General features: G+C 39.9%; 1 protein-coding gene across 3 annotated transcripts in view; it reads right to left on the reverse strand.

Annotated features, from left to right (window-relative positions):
• Nucleotides 1-249: 249 nt before the first annotated feature.
• Nucleotides 250-20274, reverse strand: part of DIDO1 (death inducer-obliterator 1) — a 53709-nt gene continuing 33684 nt past the window's right edge. For all 3 annotated transcript variants that reach the window (XM_051633346.1, XM_051633343.1, XM_051633345.1), the window contains 10 exons: nucleotides 18128-18584; nucleotides 17116-17275; nucleotides 16302-16418; nucleotides 16005-16112; nucleotides 15424-15559; nucleotides 14751-15297; nucleotides 13762-13915; nucleotides 12431-12520; nucleotides 11614-11809; nucleotides 250-5429 (listed from right to left, as the gene is read on the reverse strand). In XM_051633346.1, the coding sequence (XP_051489306.1) occupies nucleotides 2032-5429; nucleotides 11614-11809; nucleotides 12431-12520; nucleotides 13762-13915; nucleotides 14751-15297; nucleotides 15424-15559; nucleotides 16005-16112; nucleotides 16302-16418; nucleotides 17116-17275; nucleotides 18128-18584 (5363 nt within the window). In that variant the 3' untranslated portion in view covers nucleotides 250-2031. The remainder of the gene's footprint in view (nucleotides 5430-11613; nucleotides 11810-12430; nucleotides 12521-13761; nucleotides 13916-14750; nucleotides 15298-15423; nucleotides 15560-16004; nucleotides 16113-16301; nucleotides 16419-17115; nucleotides 17276-18127; nucleotides 18585-20274) is intronic.

Here is a 20274-nt window from a genome sequence, read left to right on the forward strand (position 1 = left end):
ATACAAATTACTCTCTTCCTAATTTAAATAAAATATACATATATATTTTAGAACAGAGAGAAAAATCGCAAGCACAGATTTTTCATATAATTTTAGAATGCCTGCAATTAAACATCAGTTTTTAGTGAGGTCCTGCAAAACATCTTTCATTCAAGAGTGAGGAAATGAAACCCATGTGTCATCAGTCCCTTGTGGTTTGTTGAGAGGTGGCAATATTTAGAAAATAATACACACACGTAAGAAATGGACAACAGTTCTCTGTAGATGTTTATTCTACTTACAGTAACAAAAAATCCTGTGAAGTCCTGTATTTTAATGTACAGTGATATAATTTGCAATATAAAATACAATTTACAGAAATTTCTATCAAGTAAACCTAAACAAACACTTTTTTTTTTGCATACTTTTATGTATGTCTTTAAATTAGAAACATCTCATTAAGAAAAAAAATCTTACACCATAGTAGATGTTTGCATTTTAATACCACGTCTCTGTCTTTTAACATTTTGTCTACAGGTTCAGATGACCTTTTCCACCAGCAAATCCTCCTTCTGCAGGACTTTCAAAGATGCACCAAGATGGACTGTAAAATCTATAGTGAGATACACTGCACACATGCTACTTGTAATGTAGTCTTCAAGATGCTGACAGGAATCTACTCTTACATTTCCCAAACTATTTTATTAAAAAACAAAAACAAAAACAACAAATCAAAACATCTACCCAACTGTTAATCTACATGCTGAAATAAATTAGCAGGGGTTTTATTTCATACTTCAGAATGACGTACTTGGAAGAATACATGGAAAAGTAGCAATGCCATGTATTTCACAGTGAAAAACTTCCCTCTTGAATCACAACATGAAGTACCCCCCATCCTTCTTCTCAAGCTGAATGCAACTCATGTCATTTTTTGTGGGGAGTTTTATACACACACTGAGCCTAAATAGGGTTTAACCAAAAAAAAACAAAACAAAACAAAACGGTGACACTTTCTTCTTTTTTCATTTTTCTGGAGCAAAATACTTTTAGAAGGAAGCCTACAATAAAATTGAGACTTAAGTCTATGGCAAAATTATGCAAAAAACCCAAACAAATTAAAAAAGTTTGACTAAATCAATTCAATAGAGGTAAGAGATTCAGTGGCCTGTTTAACCAATTTATTCTTCTTTCCTTTGGTTTACCAATTTAGTCTCAGCCTTTTTCAAATTAATGTCTGGAATTTGTGTAAGTTTTGCTGGTTTTAAAGGTGCTTCTCTTGTATGTTCTTTTATTACAGATTTGTAAAAATGCAACATTTAAAACTCCTCAGCCTCATGAGAAAACCAAAGTATAACTTGTTTCCCTCCAAAACACGGAACACCTGTATATAAAAAGGAAGATAGTGCACTTGAAGTTTATAACATTCCGTTTTCAAATCCTCCATCAGTCACAAATAATTATTAACACTGTTGTTCTTCTCCTAAACACACACGACCATTCTGTTGTAAAATAAACAAGACAGCAACACTGGACTTTTATTTTGTTTTTCAAGCGTGTGCTGTAGGAACAACTTTGACACCAAAATATCACGTAAATGAGATGTAAAGGTATGGCTCCTAAGGTCTGGATTAAATTCTCTTATAAAATTACAATTCAAGTTACTGGAAAACATAACTTTATAATCTTAAAAAGCAATATGCTCTTCTTAGACTTTTTCCATTTCTGTTCTGTAAATGGAAATTTTAAGATAAAGATGCAAGTAGAAAAAAACAACATTTAAGTACAGGTAACGCTGTGAGTTTTTATAAGAAAAAACATTATGCACAAAATGCAGCAAGTGGAAGTCCAGTATGTTCTTGCCTTTCATCTGTTTGAGTATTTTCATTCACAGTTGTTTAAAAATTGCTAAACTGTCAGTTGTCCGTTCATTTTGTAAGGCTAGTATTTTGTAAAGGTGAGAATATACAGTATGTACAGAAGACGCCGAATCAGTCCTTGCGCTGTAGTAAAAGTCAATTATTCATGGGAAATACAGTATCAGTCATAATTCTACGACTGATTAGTGGAAGATGAAGCTTCTGCTTCTGTTGGTTTTGGGGTTTCCTTCGGTGTTTCTGGCTTCGTCTCTTTCCCAGTTTCCCTGCTCTTGCTCCGATCTTTGCGGTCTTTGCCCCTCTCTCGGTCGCGCTCTCGCTCCCTCTCCCGCTCTCTCTCTTTCTCCCGGCTCCGGTCCCGGTCTCTGTCTTTCTCTCTGTCACGATCTCTGTCTCTGCTTCTTGACCGCTCCCTGTCACGCCTTCTGTAGGAGTCTCTCTCTCTGGTTCTTGGTCTGTCTCGGTCTCTATTTCTCTCCCAGTCTTTAGCCCGCTCTGAATCCTTCTCTCTGTCTTTGTTTTGGTTTCTGTCTCTGTTTTTATCCCAGTCCTTGTCTCTGTGTCTCTCCCAGTCCCTGTCTCTGCTCCAGTTTCTGCCACGGTCTCTCTCCCAAGGCCTCCCGTGTTCTCGATCCCTTCGTCTCTCCTCAAAGGGTCTGCCTTGTCGATTATCTGCTTGCTGAGGCTCTGGCTGATCCAAACCCTTGTCTTTATTCCCTCCCTCATATCTCTCTCTCTGTCTCCCTTCAAATGTCTGGCCTCTAAATTCAGGATTTTTGCCTTCTCGGAAGTCAGAGGCTGACCACTGTCCTTCCAACTCAGATCCTTGTCCAGAAACATTAGAAAGAGATGCAGATGGTCCAGCCTCCTCCCACATCTCTTTTCTGTGGGATGGTGGGTGGCTTGGAAGGTCCAGGAGTGGTCTTGGGTTTGGCTTCATACCTTGTGCTGACTGACCTTGGAAATGAAATCTAGAAGAGGGAGGTTCATTTTCTTCTGGGTACAGTGCAGGTGTGGCTCCTCTTGGTCCTCCAAACTGAACTGGTGCTGGACCTCTCTGGTTGGCAAATCTGGGTGGTGAACTCCCTCTCCGTTCTTCAAATGGCTGTGGCAAAAGTCCTCTTGGACCAGGTATATGATTTGGAGCTGGACCTCTCTGCCCTTCAAATTGATTTGGGTGAGGCCCTCTTGGTCCCCCAAAATGACTCGGGGCTGGACCTCTTGGCCCTCCAAACTGAGGCCCTCCCCTCTGTCCTTTAAACTGAGCTGGTGGGGGTCGTCTTTGACCTCCAAAAGGAAAAGGTGAAGGTCCTCTGTTTCCCATGAACTGAGATGGATCTGGTCCTTCAAATTGTCCTGGAGGCCTAATCATTTCATGATATTGGGAATCTGAGAATTCCATTTGTTCCATGGGGGGTTCCCTACAATCCTCAAACTGAGATGGTGACATTCCCCTTGGAACACCATGGTAAGAAGGTGCAGGGCCCCTGTTATCACCAAAAATAGATGGTGGTCCATGCTGTGCAGAAAATAAGGAAGGAATGGGACCCTTCTGACCTGCAAATCTTCCAGAGGGAGGTCCTCTTTGTCCATCATTATTTGGAGAACCATGCTCTTCAGAGAACTGTGGTGCCGGTCCTCTAAAATTAGGTCCATGAGGTCCTCCAGGTGCATTGACCATCATTGTTGGTGGAGGCCCTCCTTTCTGCCCAGACAAAGAAAAGGGGGGTCCAGCTCGGTTTTCCTCAAAGTGCTGTGAGGAAGGTCCACCCTCACTCTGAACCGATGGGGATTCCGTTTGTTCCACAAATTGATGAGACTGAGGATTTATTTGTTCATCATATTGCATGGATGAAAGACCCCTCTCTGCTTCAAAGTGACCAGCTGCATTTTCCTGAGAAGCAAACATTGTATTTGAGTAAGAATCCATTCCCATCATTTCCTGAGACTCATTTGACCAGGATACTTGATGCATGTCTTGCAGAGCCAGACCATCGTTTGATGTGGAGAAATTAGGCTGGAAAGAAGTACTTGGAGGTGTCGGAAGCAGCACTTTACGTAAAGGTTTGGATGCAGGAGGTTCTCCAGAAGCTGTTTGACTCACGTTCTCCAAATTAACTTGAGCAGTATTTTCAAATTTGCTACTAGATGCCTCTTTCTGGGACACTGTAGAAACCTTTTCACTTGCAACCCAGTTGTCACCAGTAAAACCAGGCTGAGCAGCAGGAATTAAAGTTTTCTCTTCCTTACCAAGGGAAGTTTGCAAGGCATTTGGAAAACTTGCTGGAGCAATTTCTCTTGTGGAGATCTCACTCTGCACCACCTGTGGCTTTATTCGGATATCAACATTGTCATTAGCCTCTGTCACCATTCTTCTGGCTTGGCGAGGATCTCTGCTCTGCCTTGGGTCACAGCCTGGGTTTAAAACTTGTGCTTGCTGATTTAAAGATGAAGGTAAATCTACTTTTTGTGCAGCTTGCTGGTCCTGATGGAATAGCTCAGTCCTTATCAGGGAAGGTTTGGGTGGTGGTGACATTAAAGCATCGGACACTGAAAAATGAGCCATTGAAACACCAACAGCTGCTCTTTGCTGTCTGAGGGCTTCTTCTTGTTCCTCAAGTTGTCTTTTCTGTTCTTCTATTTGTTTGTTTAACTCTTCCAACATTTTTTGCTGTTCTACCAAGGATGAGGACGCAGACAAATCAGGCACGTACGAAGCAGATGTTTCTGAAGAATTGTTTTTAGAGTCAGTGAACATTTTGTTAGGTAAATCATCAACAGTAACTTTTGCTTCTTCCAAGATAGTTTCATCTTCGGGATCATAGGCCTCATCCTCCAGTTCTGCTGCATTAGATGGCTTTTCCACATTGTATCGTTTCTCAGTTTCACCAGTCTGCATCTCAAAAGCTTTCTCTGGTCCATATTCTTCTTCAGGATCATATGGCCTGTCATCCTCCTCCTCTTCTATAGCTTTGTCTTTTGACATCTGTCCAAACTGCTGCACAATGGGATCCAACAGAGGAACTGCTGACATGCCTCCCTCAGCAGCAGCCTGACTTTCCTGATTTGAAGACTGGGCAGTTTCAGAATCCTTAGCAAGAGGCTCAAATGTTTTCTTCTTGCCAAACAGGGTCTGCAGGATGTGCTCGAGAGGAGTGGCAGTTTTTGAGGATGAAGAATGTGTAGCAGTGGCACCTGCAGAAGCAGTGGTTGAAGACGGTGGTGGCACAGTACTTGTGGATCCACTTTTAATTGATGACAGTATTTTTAATACTGAAGGTGTGACTGCTGAAGTGTCTGGTGGCGGTGGAGGTGGAGGAGGAGGTGGAGGAGATCCCGGTGGTGTGGTACTTACAGTTGAATCTCCTGAAAAAAGTCCGTATTTTGGAGTTCTCTTCTCTTGTGAGGCACCTGTTGGCCCTCTCGAGAACAGTGAGGTCTCAGCTTCCTCATGTGCTTGAGTTCTGCTTCGCTTCTCCTCTATCTTGTCTGTTTCCAGGCCAGTGGCAAGACGTTTCCCCTTCTGACAGATAACCAAGCCAAGAATTAAATTTGGCCGAGACGACTCGAGACCTGAAAGAGAACACAAAGATGGTATCTGTAAAAAACTAATTTTTAATTCTGGTTTCACTAGAAACTTATGATTTCAGGTAGTGCCAGTACAAAAGCTGTGAAGATGACAGTTTTTCTAAATGCCATTTGATGACCTATCAGCAATTTTCATTAGACCATAAATGTATGAATATATTTGTATAACAAGTAAATAAAGGCTTTCATTCTTTCCATGACACCTTCAATAAAAGATTCCAGCAAAAAGGTATGATTATTAAAAAGTGTCTCTGCAAATGCTCAAAACCAAAGAAAGCTTTTATATTTTTTTGTAGTTACTTCATTTTTGTTCAACCATCCCTTTCTTTCCCCTGAAAAATCATACATTTACTTTGAAGTAGATTGCAAATGTGTTGTACACACAAAGATAATAAGTGAGAAAACCTGAGCTCAACTTCCCAACTGCATTTGTTACCATCTATGTTACAAGTCTACATTGACATTCATACCCATCTATAAATATTTTGTCTATCACTAAGGTAAACAAATCCCAGTAATTGCTACAAAGAGAACTTCAAACAAACTGTGTTTGGGAACAGTATTAAAGCTTGTAACCCACTCCCTGTTTGTTTCTTTTCCAGCTAGATGTTATTTTCAAAGGGAAACTGGTAACATTCCACAGAAGGGAAGGAGAGCATAAGCAGACAAGAGTTGAGGATGTGGGAGAAAGGGACACAAGTGTTTGTTTCCTCTGCAAGGAAACGGCAGGTTGGGTAAGATCCCAGTGAGCAGAGGGCAAGGGGACTTCCAACCCCCTGCTGCAGGTTCAACCTGGGGCTGTGAGCAGAAGTACTCCTTTGTGAAAGCTTCAGACCTGAATCCTTGGAGAAGCATATTGAAAAATGATGGGGAAGTTTGTGAGGACGAGGAGAAATGCAAAGGTCTGTAGGTCTGGTTGATGTCATGCACAGTTCCCACTGGCACTCAAGGAAGAGAAACAGGTCCAGAATGAAGGGCAGGGAAGAAAGCCTCTAACATACAGTTGGTGGCAAATCTGAATCAAGTGAGGCTTTTTAAACTTCTGGATCTAATGACTTTTAGAAGGTCCTCATTTGTCCTTCCCCTGTATGTGCCATTACTTATTACTTGCAACCAGCTAGGCAGCAGTAACACAAACACAAATCAATCTGCAAAGCAACAGCTAATGTTTACTGAGGGCAAATGGTTAGGTGAGGATTCTGAGCTGTCTTCCCTTTCTATTCATGATCCTGTAAGTGTTTTACATATAAGTGTTTCTTGTTAGAACAAACCAAGTGCTCATTAAGGAACATCTGTTAAATATCTAATTATTAGCACTGCAAACTTTTTGATACCAACAAAACCCCTCAAACCCCACAGCTGCAGACACATCCCATCAGCAAACCACACTCACAAGTATGTTATTTTGCTGAAACAAATTAATTTTAAGTCAACTCCAAAATTTACCATCTAATGATAAAATTACATTTTCCTAAATGCACCTTTTCTAAGTTTTTTGGTCACTAACTTCACACTGAGAAATCAGTAAGAGAAGTCAGCAAGGGTAAATATGAAGCTTTGTTAGCGAGAAGATACCACGACTCTTACAGCTCAGGCTCAATTCAGTCAGAACCTACTGAAGCAGGAGATGAAAACTTGGCTATATTACCAAAGCTAAGATTTACTATTACTTCAGCACATGCCCAAATTTGCTGCTGAAGGGGAGTGGGGATGCTGAGATGCATAATAAAAGCAGGCAGGACAGGAACTAAACAAACAATTCCATTCAGTGAATCTAAGATTATTCAAAAAGGACCACAGAAATACTGACTTATCCAAATAGTCTTTTGCACCCACAACTTAAAAGCAATTCCACCAGTTCTCTTCACAATAATTTACCACCTTAAATGGAATTCTATTAACACAGATTTGAGGCCTAGTTCAAAAGACAATTTCCTTGGGAAAAAAACCCATTCACAACAGACTGCAGAGGTAGAAATGGTTCCCTGTGTGTGAATCTGCTTTACATTTTTTCTTTATCATATTCCAAATACCAGCTCCACATTTGGTCAGTGCTGACCAGTGCAGAGTGTCTCACAAATTGGTGTTCATCCAAAAACTCCCAGTAGGCATTTGCTGTTTTTCTGTTGGTAATATTCTGGTTATCTGCTTTTCATGCAGAGACTTGTCATTTATGCAGTTAGTCACAATGAAGCTCAGACACTGAATAACTGAAACAGACAGGTTTCAAAAATCCACCAGACAGGTTATCTCATAAACAGCAATTACTGAAAAATCAGTTTTGAATCCCTGTAAGAAACAGAGATCAAGTCACTAATTAAAAAAGGGTAATACATTAATTCACTTTCAAAACAATAAATTTTAGTAATAACATAATTTGTTTAGAGTTTAGTCCTCTTAGAATATCTCCATTAACATTTTACATTTTGATACTGTAATTTTAGACAAATATTAGAAGTTATTCCTAACCTGGCTTTTATATTAATTCAAAATAATCAAATATTACATTATTCTGTTGAATGGAAACACACGGCAAGCCGAGCACTTCAAAGGTCAGTCCTGCTCTATTTCAATATCCATAAATAGGTCAAATGCCTAATTTTAGGTTACAAGTTGGCTCCAGTCTCCAACTATTGCTCAGTGATTGCTTTTCACAAGCACTTCAGAAGTGCTGCAAACTGTGGCAGCAGTTAGCAGCTTTCAGTGCTAAATTATTTACACAATAGCTATTATCCTATTATGAAGTCCAAACGCTGATTTTATTGAGTTACACCCTGTAACTAAAACCATTAAATACAGATATATACTAAATACTAGGATTGGATTATATTTGTTCTCCTTACCCTTAAGCACATTTTTTTCTGATGCAGATAATGGTCTCAGGTCTCCCTGTCATCAGCAGCTGGGGAGAAGTTACCTGTACTGGTAGATACAGGTCTCCTTTCTGTGCATGGGTGACAAACCCATGGGAATGGACTCAGCAAACCTCTGGTGCAGTTTTAAACTGTCCCAATCCACCATGAGAGCAACTGACACTTGTGCACCCTTAATTCAGGGGTGTAAATCACCCCCAGCACCCTAACACTGCTGCACACTAAGGACAGCTGCTGGGTGGCACTGGGTGGCATGGAGGCATGTGCTCCTCCTACTGCTGCTTCTCACCGTGGGGTCTGCTGAGATGAAGGCACCCAGCTCCACTCAGAGTACAGTTACAATTTTGTTCCACTTGCTGGAGTTTTTAAGTGCATTTGAAGCAGCATGAGATTTCATGCCTTCATACTTTAAGAAAAAACATGCATGTCAAGAGATGCAGCAACATTTGTGGAATCCTGTGCCAATATATGGCTCTTTTATTAAAATTAATGTTATTAATTATACTGATTTAATATTATATTAATTTAACTATGTAAGATACTTGTTACATTCCCAACATCGCCACTAACTACCTCAATAAATGAAGTCTGATTATACTATTTTTCACAAAGTCCTTTGGTATCTACAGCTGAAGGTGCTAAATAAAGTTAATAATAATTGCTATATAATATTCAGTGTGTATGTGAAACAAGCAGGTAAATTCACACACAGCAAACCATTGCAAAAGGACAATGCAAAAGAGCCCAATGATGCAGAAGATCTGATAGTATCTGAGATGAAGTATAAATATGGATAACCTTCCATTTTCCTGTTTTTAAATCGCCCACGCCAACGTTTTTGGTAGATCTTCTAGGTACTAGCGCAGTTCAGAAGTCCTCAGTTGAGTTCCAAAGCCAGACCATCAGCAAACAGGAGAAATTCATAATCCAAAGGTGCCTGATGGAACTGGGTAGGTACAGCTGGAATAGCTTCTAACTAGGATTTCTGGAGTGGCAGGGTTTGATTGTCCTCTCCCTCCTCCCCCCTTGGGTCACAGTTCTCAAGTCATCTCAAGCCACCTAAAGCACAACACGCATCTTGAGTCCTTCTCTCTCTGTGAAGGTACCCGATTTAAGGAGACAATGACCACTTTCCATAAAATATTTTTATTGAAAGAAAGAAAAAGCAGAATTCCATCAGATGTCATTAAAAAGTGCAGATTACATGTTTTTTGACGCTGTGGTTTTAATACATACACAAAGCCCAGAAGAGCAGCTTACCTGATTTTTTCAGCCCCCATACTGGACGCTGGTTTAAAGTATCAATACAACTTTGCACAACTGTGAGGTGAAGTTTCCAAGAAGTGTGAATTGATGGCAGGAATCTAAGTGGATCTCTTAGGAATATTTTACGTCACATGGCCTCTGCCTTTGCAACCTTATTTCTATTGCCATCCTTTAGTCCACCTTGCCTACAAAGACTGATTTCAACCTAAAAACCTGACTCTCAGAATTCACCTCCATGAACACCCCCTGCAAAAGGCACTTGCATTTCTTCTGAGCAATTCCCTCCACTTTTCAAAAACTTTTGCACTTGAAACTCAGCAAAACCAGGTTGACATTACAAATTTCTCTTCTAGTACTTAAGAGTTTACCTACGTTGGCCACCCTCCAATCTAAGATAAGTTTCATTTGCACAACAGAGAAGTGAAAGGAAGTATAAAAAGGAAAGCTAGCATTTCCACAGTAATGCAAGGCAAGTATTAGGTAAATAACCTGCTTTAGGGAGGCATTTACCTGCCCAGCAAAGACTGCAGACATTTACAGCTGATTCAATGGCCAATCCTGTTCTTGTGTGCCCAGGAAGGAGCATATTTCTTTTGTTCTGGCTGGAAAAACTAGTTCATGAGTTGAGACTCTTGCCTACAAACCTGTGCCAAAAGTGTCCTGCACTTCATGTTTCCATCTCTTGGCTATAAAACAGGAATAAGTTTTTGACTTTCAAGAATTCAGAAGTTAGTGAGTAGGAGGTGCTGAGGTTCAGCAATCAGAGCTGTACTGCTGTAATTCAGATAGCAACAGTCCTGCTTTTTTACCTACAGCCTAAAAACTATGACCTGGGCTGTGCACTGCTCAAGGACAGGGGTGTATGAGAAAGAGATTGTCTGAGGATGCACAGCAAGTGCCCATTGCCATCTCATGGAGGAAGGGAGAGCATTTTAGTAATGTATCATTTGCTGTGGTTGCCATTAACACCTGAAAACCTCTCCCAGACACTGCTGCTCCAGCACATAAGCTCTGAGAAAGCTTTATTGAGTTCAGTCCTAAATTGGTATTTGAGGAGCAGAGGACTTCAATCAGCTTCTCAGAAAGGTCAGCTCCTTGCATGTTTGGCTGGTTCATACCTACCCTTTAATATTTTGCAAACCAGTGCTAATAAAGTATTTCATTGTAACCTGGAAGTTCTTCAGCTTCTCAATCTGTTATTTTATGTAAAACCCCAGATTCTTATTTGGAAAACAAGCATATGAATCTCCACCAACCTCAGATGGATATGACTTCAAATTTTGTAATAGAAGGGTGTTTCATGGCTGAACTCATTCTCAGTTCTTCTGTCACCACGTTCAGTGCATAAACGTGGAGCAAACTCAAGCCCAACATTATTACTGCTAATTTGATCTAAAAAGAGAAGATTATAATATAACCTGCCTATACCAGCTACCTACTGACCCTAAAGAACCTAGATCCCTTTCCCCTCAACAAACCAATTTTCAGAAGCCAGTGATTTGATGAGTTTGCTCCCACTAGAACAAAGGATTCCAAACACCTTGTGCACCACATTGCACGTACTGCGTGAACCTCAGCAGGAGTGAAACCACTACCAATATTACCTGTGTCTTCACAGACTTCTTGACTCTTCCATGGGATAAGTTTCCTGCTTGATTTAAGTGATGGTGAATGGCTTGTAAGGGTCTAGGATTTATGGATTCAGGGGTTGCTGAAGACAGGGTGGGGTTTTTTGTTGTGGTTAGGGTTTTGACTTTTTTCTTTCACACACTTGATTTTACAGGGCAACTCCTCCTCCTAATAGCAGAGAAGCATCTTGTTGGAAAGGCTATGTCAATGTCAGACAATTTTACCTTGAACAGTGTGGGATTTCCCATTTGTCCCTGTTTGCATACTTAAAAATTTGGTTTAAAATTTAAAAAAAATGTAGTAATGCTTACATTAAACATTCAACAACAACTTGTCTCAGATTGACTTCTGCTTTGTGATTTTACCTAGCATTTCATTAACCTCCCCTGTTTTGTGCTTACCTGGTCCCTCAAAGGGCAAGAGTTTGGAAGGAATTGGGTCCTTAGAACTCAGGGGGATCAGGTAGAGATCCTTGATATGTCTGTTGTTATTAGCTACAACACCAAAACGACCACGACTGCTAAAATAGGAGTAGAGAGAGATATAGGCAACTTCTTCTTCTTCTGTTGCAGGATGGAAACGAATCAAACACAACTCCTGTAATACAAAAGCAAAGCAGAAAAATTCAACCTGCAACATCCCAGCAAATAAAATGGTAAAGGGCAAATTCCAGGGGTAAGACTAAATTGTGCATTTCTCACTCCAGATATGTTTGAAGAGAGTACTGTGGTTCAATTCGCAATGTTCAAATAGAATAAGGTTTGTCATTTTCAGAAATACAAATTACTTGTGCATCTTACATCAAACTAAACAGCTTGCAGCTCAAATTAATATGAAAGAAATGGAAGGTTCTTAATTCCATGATTCTGTGTACTGTGCATGAGTCTTAACTTCTGCAGTGTTGTTTATAGTAAAACCTATTATATACAATAAGCTTATTTGAAATGTGAATTTTAAAATTCAATATTGAATAAATAGATTTTTTCTATGTTCAGTCATTAAAAATGAATAAATAGTATCACAACTGAACAGGAGAGAAATCTAGAGACTCTGCTGCTCAGTTAACATGATCCTTCAATAAATCAGAAATTGCAAAGGAGTAAGTGGTGTCAGTAGTTTTCCAGGTGTGATTTATGACACTTTTACTATTAAAAGTTGCCACTTTATATTGTTGTATTTTTTTTCTTCTGGGTTTTGCAAAGGGTTTGAAGTGAATACCTTAGAAAGCGAAGATTTGAGTTTGCCAACATAATCCCAGACTGTCTTCGGTAAGATCCTCCCACCAATGTGGATTGTATCTGGTAAATCCTAAACAAGAAGCATTACATGGTAGTGTGAGAAAAAGCCCAGATAAACTGGTGTTCAAAAGCAGTCTGGGTTGTCCCAGCCCAGCAGCCCAGTCCATAATGCACTACTAGATGTTAGCAAACTTCCATGCATACTTTCCTGCTTTCAGATGGGCTATTTCTGAATTTCTAGGTGGTAAATCTCAGCATCCAACAGCACAGATGAAACAAAGCACCCCCAGGCAAGCAGCAAAATTACTACCAGTTCTGTGCACCCATTATTGGCTTTGTCACAGGGAGGCTGCTGCTCACTTTCAGTTTCTCAGGAAATGCTGCTCTTGTGACAAGTCACATGAATTCTAGTGAGTTTCCTGTCATAAGAACTCTGAAACTCAGCCTAGCAAAAGTAACGCCAACAAGAACCACCAACTCTACTGACACAAGTCCTGAAACACACATTTGTGTGTCAAAGATAAGATTTTCTCTGAAATGCATTTTATTTGTTTTAGTGCAAAACTTTATCCTGTCTCATGACTTGAGTATATACCCTCCCAGCATAGTATCATAGTTTTTGTTTGAAAACTAGTTAAAAGGATGGTATTTTTCATAAATGTAATAGATGCCATCAGTGACATCCCTAGCTTGAGGACAGAACAAGACATCTTCTTTAATACTGGCTCTAAAATGTTTTTAAAAATTGAAGCTGAAATAAAGGTATTATTCCATGTTTGTTCCAAACATATGTAAAAATATCATAGAATGGTTTGGGTCAGAAGGGACCTTAAAGATCATCTAGTTCCAACCCCCTGCATGAGCAGGGACACCTCCCACCAGCCCAGGTTGCTCCAAGCCCCATCCAACCTGCCCTTCAACACTGCCAGGGATGGGGCTTCCACAACTTCCCTGGACAACCTGTTTCAGTGTCTCACCACCCTCACACTAAAAAACTTCCTCCTAATGTCTAACCTAAATCTCCCCTCTTTCAGTTTTCATCCATTACTCCTTGTCAAACATATTTACATATTTAAAAACATGAGAATTCTTCACACATCTGTGAAAAATTTTTACAAGGCTTTCTTTTTTTCTTGAGCTACTTGTCCTGTTACTAAAGAGATGCCATTTATAACTGCTACAGTTGTATTAAAACTCCCTCTCTCTCTAAATATATATATAGGTATATATATACACATAAAGACCCCGGCCTTTCTAGCAGCAGGAACTGCAGAGCAGATTCATTCTAAACACAAACAGGTCGGTTCTAACCTCACTAAGATAATCAAAGCACCCGGAGACAGGATATGCTTTAGTGACAAATTTGGCCACACTTTGCATGTTAATGAATCCTTTCCAAATGGTGTTGAGACGAGAGAGGAAGAGGGAGGTGTCGCTGTCCTGAGGGGAGCGTGGCTCTGCAGCACTGCAAAACAAACCCAGAACACAAAGGTTACAGAATCCAGATGAGAATGGTCCCTTTTCTCCCCTCCTTCCTGTTGAACAAATACTTTCCTTTCAACATATAACAGAACTGTTACTAAATGCTTTGGTTTTGTTTTCCATTCACTTGGTATTAGTGAAAACAGCAAAGAGTAACAGAAAATAAACTTGTAGCTGCAGACAGGCAAAAGATGCTGAAATATGACTTTCATAAGACCAGGTTAGCATTGTAACTGTTGTGATCCTGGCTCTATCACAAAAGAATCTGAATTACTTATTTCCCACTAACTGAGTCAACAATAGGAATCTTATAAGATTCTCAAGACTCTGCTATGACCAAAAATCTTTTAGCTGCAGTCTCCTAAGGATATATTTCAGAATATTTAGTTGTACTATTGTATATACCCAGAATATGAAATTCACTTCCTTTCAAGGATCAATTGGTTAATTTTAATTCATATATCCAGTATTTTAATATAAGATGAAAATCTGAAACTGCCTTTAAACCATCTCTCACACAGTTGCTTTCCATATATTAATGTACAAGCAGACTTCTAAGTCTGCATAACTTCAAGTCATATTTATCTGTTGAAACACACTGTGGAATTGTTGCTGTCAACACACACCCATGCTCTGAAAGTATGACCAGCTAGAGAAGGTAAAAGTGGAGATGGCAAATTCAAACTCTGGATGAGGTTTCCTGAACTTTAAAGTGGAACATGTCTTTTGATTGGGAGGAGGGGAACAGGACAGGGAACGCGTGGGACTCAGAAGATAACCACATGAAAGGTGGGGTAGCTTGGCTTAAGTATACGCACTTGACATTGGGTGAGTGATGAACTGCCAGGTATCTTGGATCTGGTGAGGATGATGGCTTTGTTAATATCGATTTGGGGACGGTCATAACTGGTTTTGAAGTGTCCTGTTTTGTTTCCCCAGTTGAAGCTTTGTCAGATGCTGCAGCAGAACGCAGGGCTGCTGTGGCATTGCCAGAGGAGCTGCTCATTGCTGTCCTGGGGTCTCTGCCAGAAACCGTGACAGTTGTGACAACTGTGCCAGTACAAGTGGCAGGAAAAGCAGGTACCTCTTCAGGCACAACAGAGTCTGTATTGTTATGGCCCTGGGTTGTGGGAATGTAAGTTCTTTCTACACTTGACTGAGGAACTGTTTCTTCTTCCGGTTCAACATCAATGTCCATTGCATCTTCAGAGAGGGTCTCCTTGGCAGGCTCTGCTGCTGGGGGTGGTGCAGAACTTTCATACTTGGGCTGAACTTCTGGTTTTGATTTCGACTCCACCTTTTTAACAGGAGCTGCCGACTTGACCTTCTTTGCTGGTACGTCATCATCAGATGCTGAAATCTGGCCTGCACATTTGTTTTAAAAACTTTTGATTACTATTTAACAATGAAGTAGTTTGAAGAACAAATAAACAAACAGCACTCTAAACATAACTACTCTTTTACTTTGCACCAAGTCAGAACTGTACATACCTGTGCAGATTTTGCAGTTCAGGTCAAAAAGATGGGCTCGATGTTGACTTGTGGTATCCTTCAACATACTGCTAAAAACATCTAGAGAAGGAGCACTGTTTACATTTGTTGCATTTCGGGCTGACTCCTGCTGCTCCTGAAAGTGAATAAACACAAAATATGTTCCAGTTGATCATTAATTGCCACCAGAAAAAAAAAATACTTTGGAAAACAACAGTAACTTTAGTCCTTTAAAATTAGGAGATTCAAGGCCTTGGTTAAAGCTTAGAATGTCATAAAATTCTCAAATAAAATCTGTCCTCATTTCATTCCATGGTTTTCTGAAGTAGATGTTCAGAAAAAGATGTATTTTTGAATTGGCAGCAAAGGCTGAAAAATACACAGCATTTTAGAAGTGCATGCAAAAAATGCCTATCATTTGGTTGTTGCACTCCTTCCAACTAAAAAGCAAAATGCTCATAGTACACCTACTAGGTGATATTACCTTTACAGTCCACTGAAACCATCCTCACTTCTAATAAAAAGTTTGAGGCCCTGGTTACCATTAATCTCTTCAGGCTGAAGCAACAGCCAATACTTACATCAGAATCAGACACTGGAGGCGAATCTTCCATATTTACAGCTGGTGTGTGGTCCCGTTTCACAGCTGTTTTCTTGATTTCATGAGATTTGCTTCTAGACTCTATCATCTGAAAGAAATAAAACCATTTTGGTAAGAAGCGCACAGATTCATTTTATAGTTTTATCCTGTACTTTGTTACCATTCGGCTGGTGGTAGAGAAAAAGTGTATTTAACCTGAGCATCATTTCATTAGGCACTACCATAACATGGGTGATGAGGGTTGATTCATATCACAGGGGAAAATCATGTCACTCACTGCTTTAGCTGGTTTCTCTCTCCATACAGACAGTTCTTTAGACAAAAGTTCTTCTGGTTTCATTCTCACTAGTTTTGACAGTGATATTTCCTCACGAAGGACGCGATGAAAAAGTCCCTGAAAGCAAACCAGACTTTGTTACCATGCTGAAGAGAATCTGTTTGGGTAACTAACAAGATTTGCAGGGTTGAACAGGCAAAACCCGTTCCAGTTTATTAAGGGTCTATTAAAAATACCGGCTACTTATAAGCAAATTTGGAAAGATGCAGTGACCCAGAAAATAAGGATGAAACAACACAAAGTATGTATTTTCATCATTATCGTTAATATCTATCAATGTAACTTAATAGGAAGGTCAGAACTAGACACTCTTTTGTTTTAAATCTATTGTAGAAATTAAAAAATTAAACAAGAAGAAAGATGTTTTGAGTTAAGTGGTATCTTCATCTGCACCAGCATCTGTTTTCTTCTTTTATAGCATTAATATAATCACATACATAAGCAGCATCCAACATGTACTACAGAATGTCACAGGAGGAAAAATTAATAAAGTCTGTATTTACTTTAACAAAGCCATTCTGTAAATAAATATTCCACACAAATTACCCAAACTTAATAAATAAACATTATCAACCAAAGTACACTGGATAAAACCCCATTCTTTAAGTATGTGAATGGCTTTACAATAATATTTTATAGCATAATTCATAAATCTGTATCTGGAAACTCTAAATGTTAAGGGCAGAGCTTGACACAGAATGAAAAACCAAAAGTATATTTCAGTATATATTGACTATTAAAGGAAATTCCAAACCTGGTTTTTGGGGTCCTTGAGGTTGAACATGATGCTACGGTATTTACTCTTGTATCTGTTGTCTGTAACTTGAAACAAATTAAACATCTCCTTTTCAATATTGAGTGCTACTCTCCCTACTTCACTCTCTGTCATGACCAGATCGTCGCTATCATTGACTCTGTTAAAACAAACAAGGGTACATGCAGTTATGCTAGGCATGGATCTCCTGTTAGCATTCATAAAAAGTAGCTTCTCAGAGGAAAGAGCTGACCTAGGCTCCTCCTCACTCACTGAGGGGGGTTGGACTAGACAATCTGCAGAGGTCCCTTCCAAACCCAATCGTTTGGAGGCCTCAGGACTCCTTCAGAAGACACCTCACAGCCTCAGTCTGTCTCAGGACGTTGACCTGTGAACTACAGCAACCTCTGGCTGCTGGCCACTGGCAGCCCTTGAGAACTGCCCTCAAGCCCTTACAACTGCTCTGCTCATGGCACAAGCTTTAGGAGCTTCTCTGCTGGGAGTGACACGGGGAGCCCAAGCACTTGAGTTTTAGTCCTGGATTTTTAACTGTGAACAGCATTTCCATCTCAGAGACAACACGAGTGCAGGGGTTAACGGTTGGCGTTGATTTTTATGTTGGGAGGGGAGAGAAACTCTGCTTCAGTAAGCCTTCAACTTTCCACTGTGCTATCTCCTATGCTATGCTCCTTGCAACCCCTGCCATCACCAGATCTCAAAACTGCAGAGCACCTGCATTATCCCAGCTTCTATGCTGTAATTTCATTCTTCCACTGTAATTGCCTCAGTATCAATGGGATAGTAAAGTTTTTTTTAAAAGGCACATTTATTTTATAGCAGGTTTTTTTCTTTACATTAAATATAAACCTCAGATGCCAATTACACTTGAAGTAAGTTGTAGTATAAATTCAGTCCCTAAATACACTTATCAAGAAGTAAACAAAACCCTGCATGCTAAATATTTATGCCTAGTTGTAGCTTCCTAAATAAAATGAGTTCTCTGAATTCCCACCTCTTCCATAAAATTTCTTTTAGGGACCGTCGAATATTCTGTCGAATCTGAGAGTTGGGCTGTGATGGGATGGGGCCAGATGATGCTTTTGCTTGACTACTTCCAGATGCAGAACTGGAGGACAGTGAAGGCTTTTTGAGTCCTCCACCCAAACTGGAGGATGTAGCTGATTTTTTGGAAACTGATGAGCCAAGAGATGGATGTTTTGAAGGAATACTGCCTGAGGAAGGAATACTGCCTGATGAAGGCCAAGGTTTCTTGGGAATGACACCTTTGAAGCTTGCAGCAGATTTAAGTGGTTGCTTAGCTAGTGATGTGTTAGAGAAGGATGAGGACTTCTTTGAAGGAAGGTTCTTAGTGAGAGAAGATGTCTGCTTCTCCATTAGAGACACAGCAGCTTTCTTCGATCCTGATGTAGGCTCTGCTCTGTCTTCATGCTTTTTCTCTTCCCTTTGGGCTGATAAAACAAAGAAGAAAATAACATTAAAGGTTTAACTATATAACTTCTTAATCATGAAGATCAGTTACCAGTCTGCGAAGAAAAGTCTGTGAAATGACATCTCCAGAGAAAAACTATCAAGTAGACAATTTAAACTATTTCACTTCACTAGCCTTTTAAACACAGTTTTAAAATTATACAGAGGTTGCTGATTTTTTTTAAGAAATTTGCCTTTGATCCTCCAGAGAGCACTTGGTCTCAAAGGCTGACTGGGAGTTAAAAAGAGTTCCACTTTGGTTGAAAATCTTACTTAGTATCTATGCAAGAAACCTGGGGGGGGGGGGGGGGGGGGGCAGGGGAAAAGGCACCACCTTCAAAGATTCCTGAGAGGGATAAGCTCCAAGAACACCCCAAACTTTCACTCACTAAAAAAAGATGAAGTTCAATACAACCCACATCTTACATTTAAACAGCAGAATTCACACAGCACCTTACAGAGCCTGTTTATTGCAGAGGCTGCCCTGATGGTAGAGCTCATGAATTTGAAACTGCATTATTACCTTTAGTATTACTGAACTTTAATAAACCCATTTCCCCCCAGACTTCAAAGAGCAAAGACAGAAAAGTCACACAGCACAGAAGTTGCTTAGAAAATGTAAACACATACTCAGCCTGCTTGGTTGTTAGCATTACTATCACATTGATGACACTGCAATAAACTATTTCTAGATCTACCTATTCCCTTCCTAGCTAAGTGTTGAATTTGTAGAATATTTAAACACTAATATTGCTGCTCAGGCTGTGGCCATCTAATTCCCACTGTTCACAAACTTCCATTCACACTATTCCAATTCTCCTTTTAAACTTTTTCTTCCACTTTTAATAGAATAATTGATACATGCCACACACAAGAAAATTTGTAACATGTAAGTAAAGGTTGAAGGTTTCACCCATGCTGAAGTTATACCTGCACAGGACTTTAAAAGCAAGTAGTTTGTGAAGATGCACTCATCTTTCTACCTTCAGGCAGTGACAGGAACAATTCAACACAGCAAAAAAAAAAAAAGGCCAAAATCAACAAAACCCCACACAGTGCCCCAGGAAAAAATCCGTAATTCACAAGACAATAAAGTTCCAGTGGGCTAACACTGACACGTTCATGCTGACAGCTCAAACAAGGAAACTACCAGAAAAGAACTCCTGAAATACAAACGTTTCTATTAGAAAAAGGCAAGTTTTCCTCCTCACAAATCCATAGATTTCCACTGACTAGTTAACAACTTAATTGATAATCTGATGTTTTTAGCTAGTGAAGGTTCGTATATGAATTAGCCCAGAAGCCCCAGTTACAAAATGCAGGACAAGTTCTGGGGAAGATCCAGGAATTTACCTTTCAATAACATTACCAAGGACCAAATGGTCCCTTCTTCACCTTCCAAATCTACTATAAGGAGAGAAGAAATGCCTAGGAAGGGTCTGAATTGTCCCATTTTTCTGTCTGTTCTTAGATGCACCTGGGGCCAAAGCACTGCCATGAAGTCTGGTTTGATAAACCCCACACACTCATCAGCCCAGGCTTTACTAGCAACACTCCCAAATTGGGGGAAATTTGGAATTCTTAAGAGACATGATGTGATACTCCCTCATTTTGGGAGAAAATTGCCTTGCAAGCTTTCTCCATAGTTACGAGTTCAGGCACCCCCCCTGT

This window comes from Apus apus, chromosome 15 (genome assembly GCF_020740795.1).
Source record: "Apus apus isolate bApuApu2 chromosome 15, bApuApu2.pri.cur, whole genome shotgun sequence".
Lineage (NCBI taxonomy): Eukaryota > Metazoa > Chordata > Aves > Apodiformes > Apodidae > Apus > Apus apus.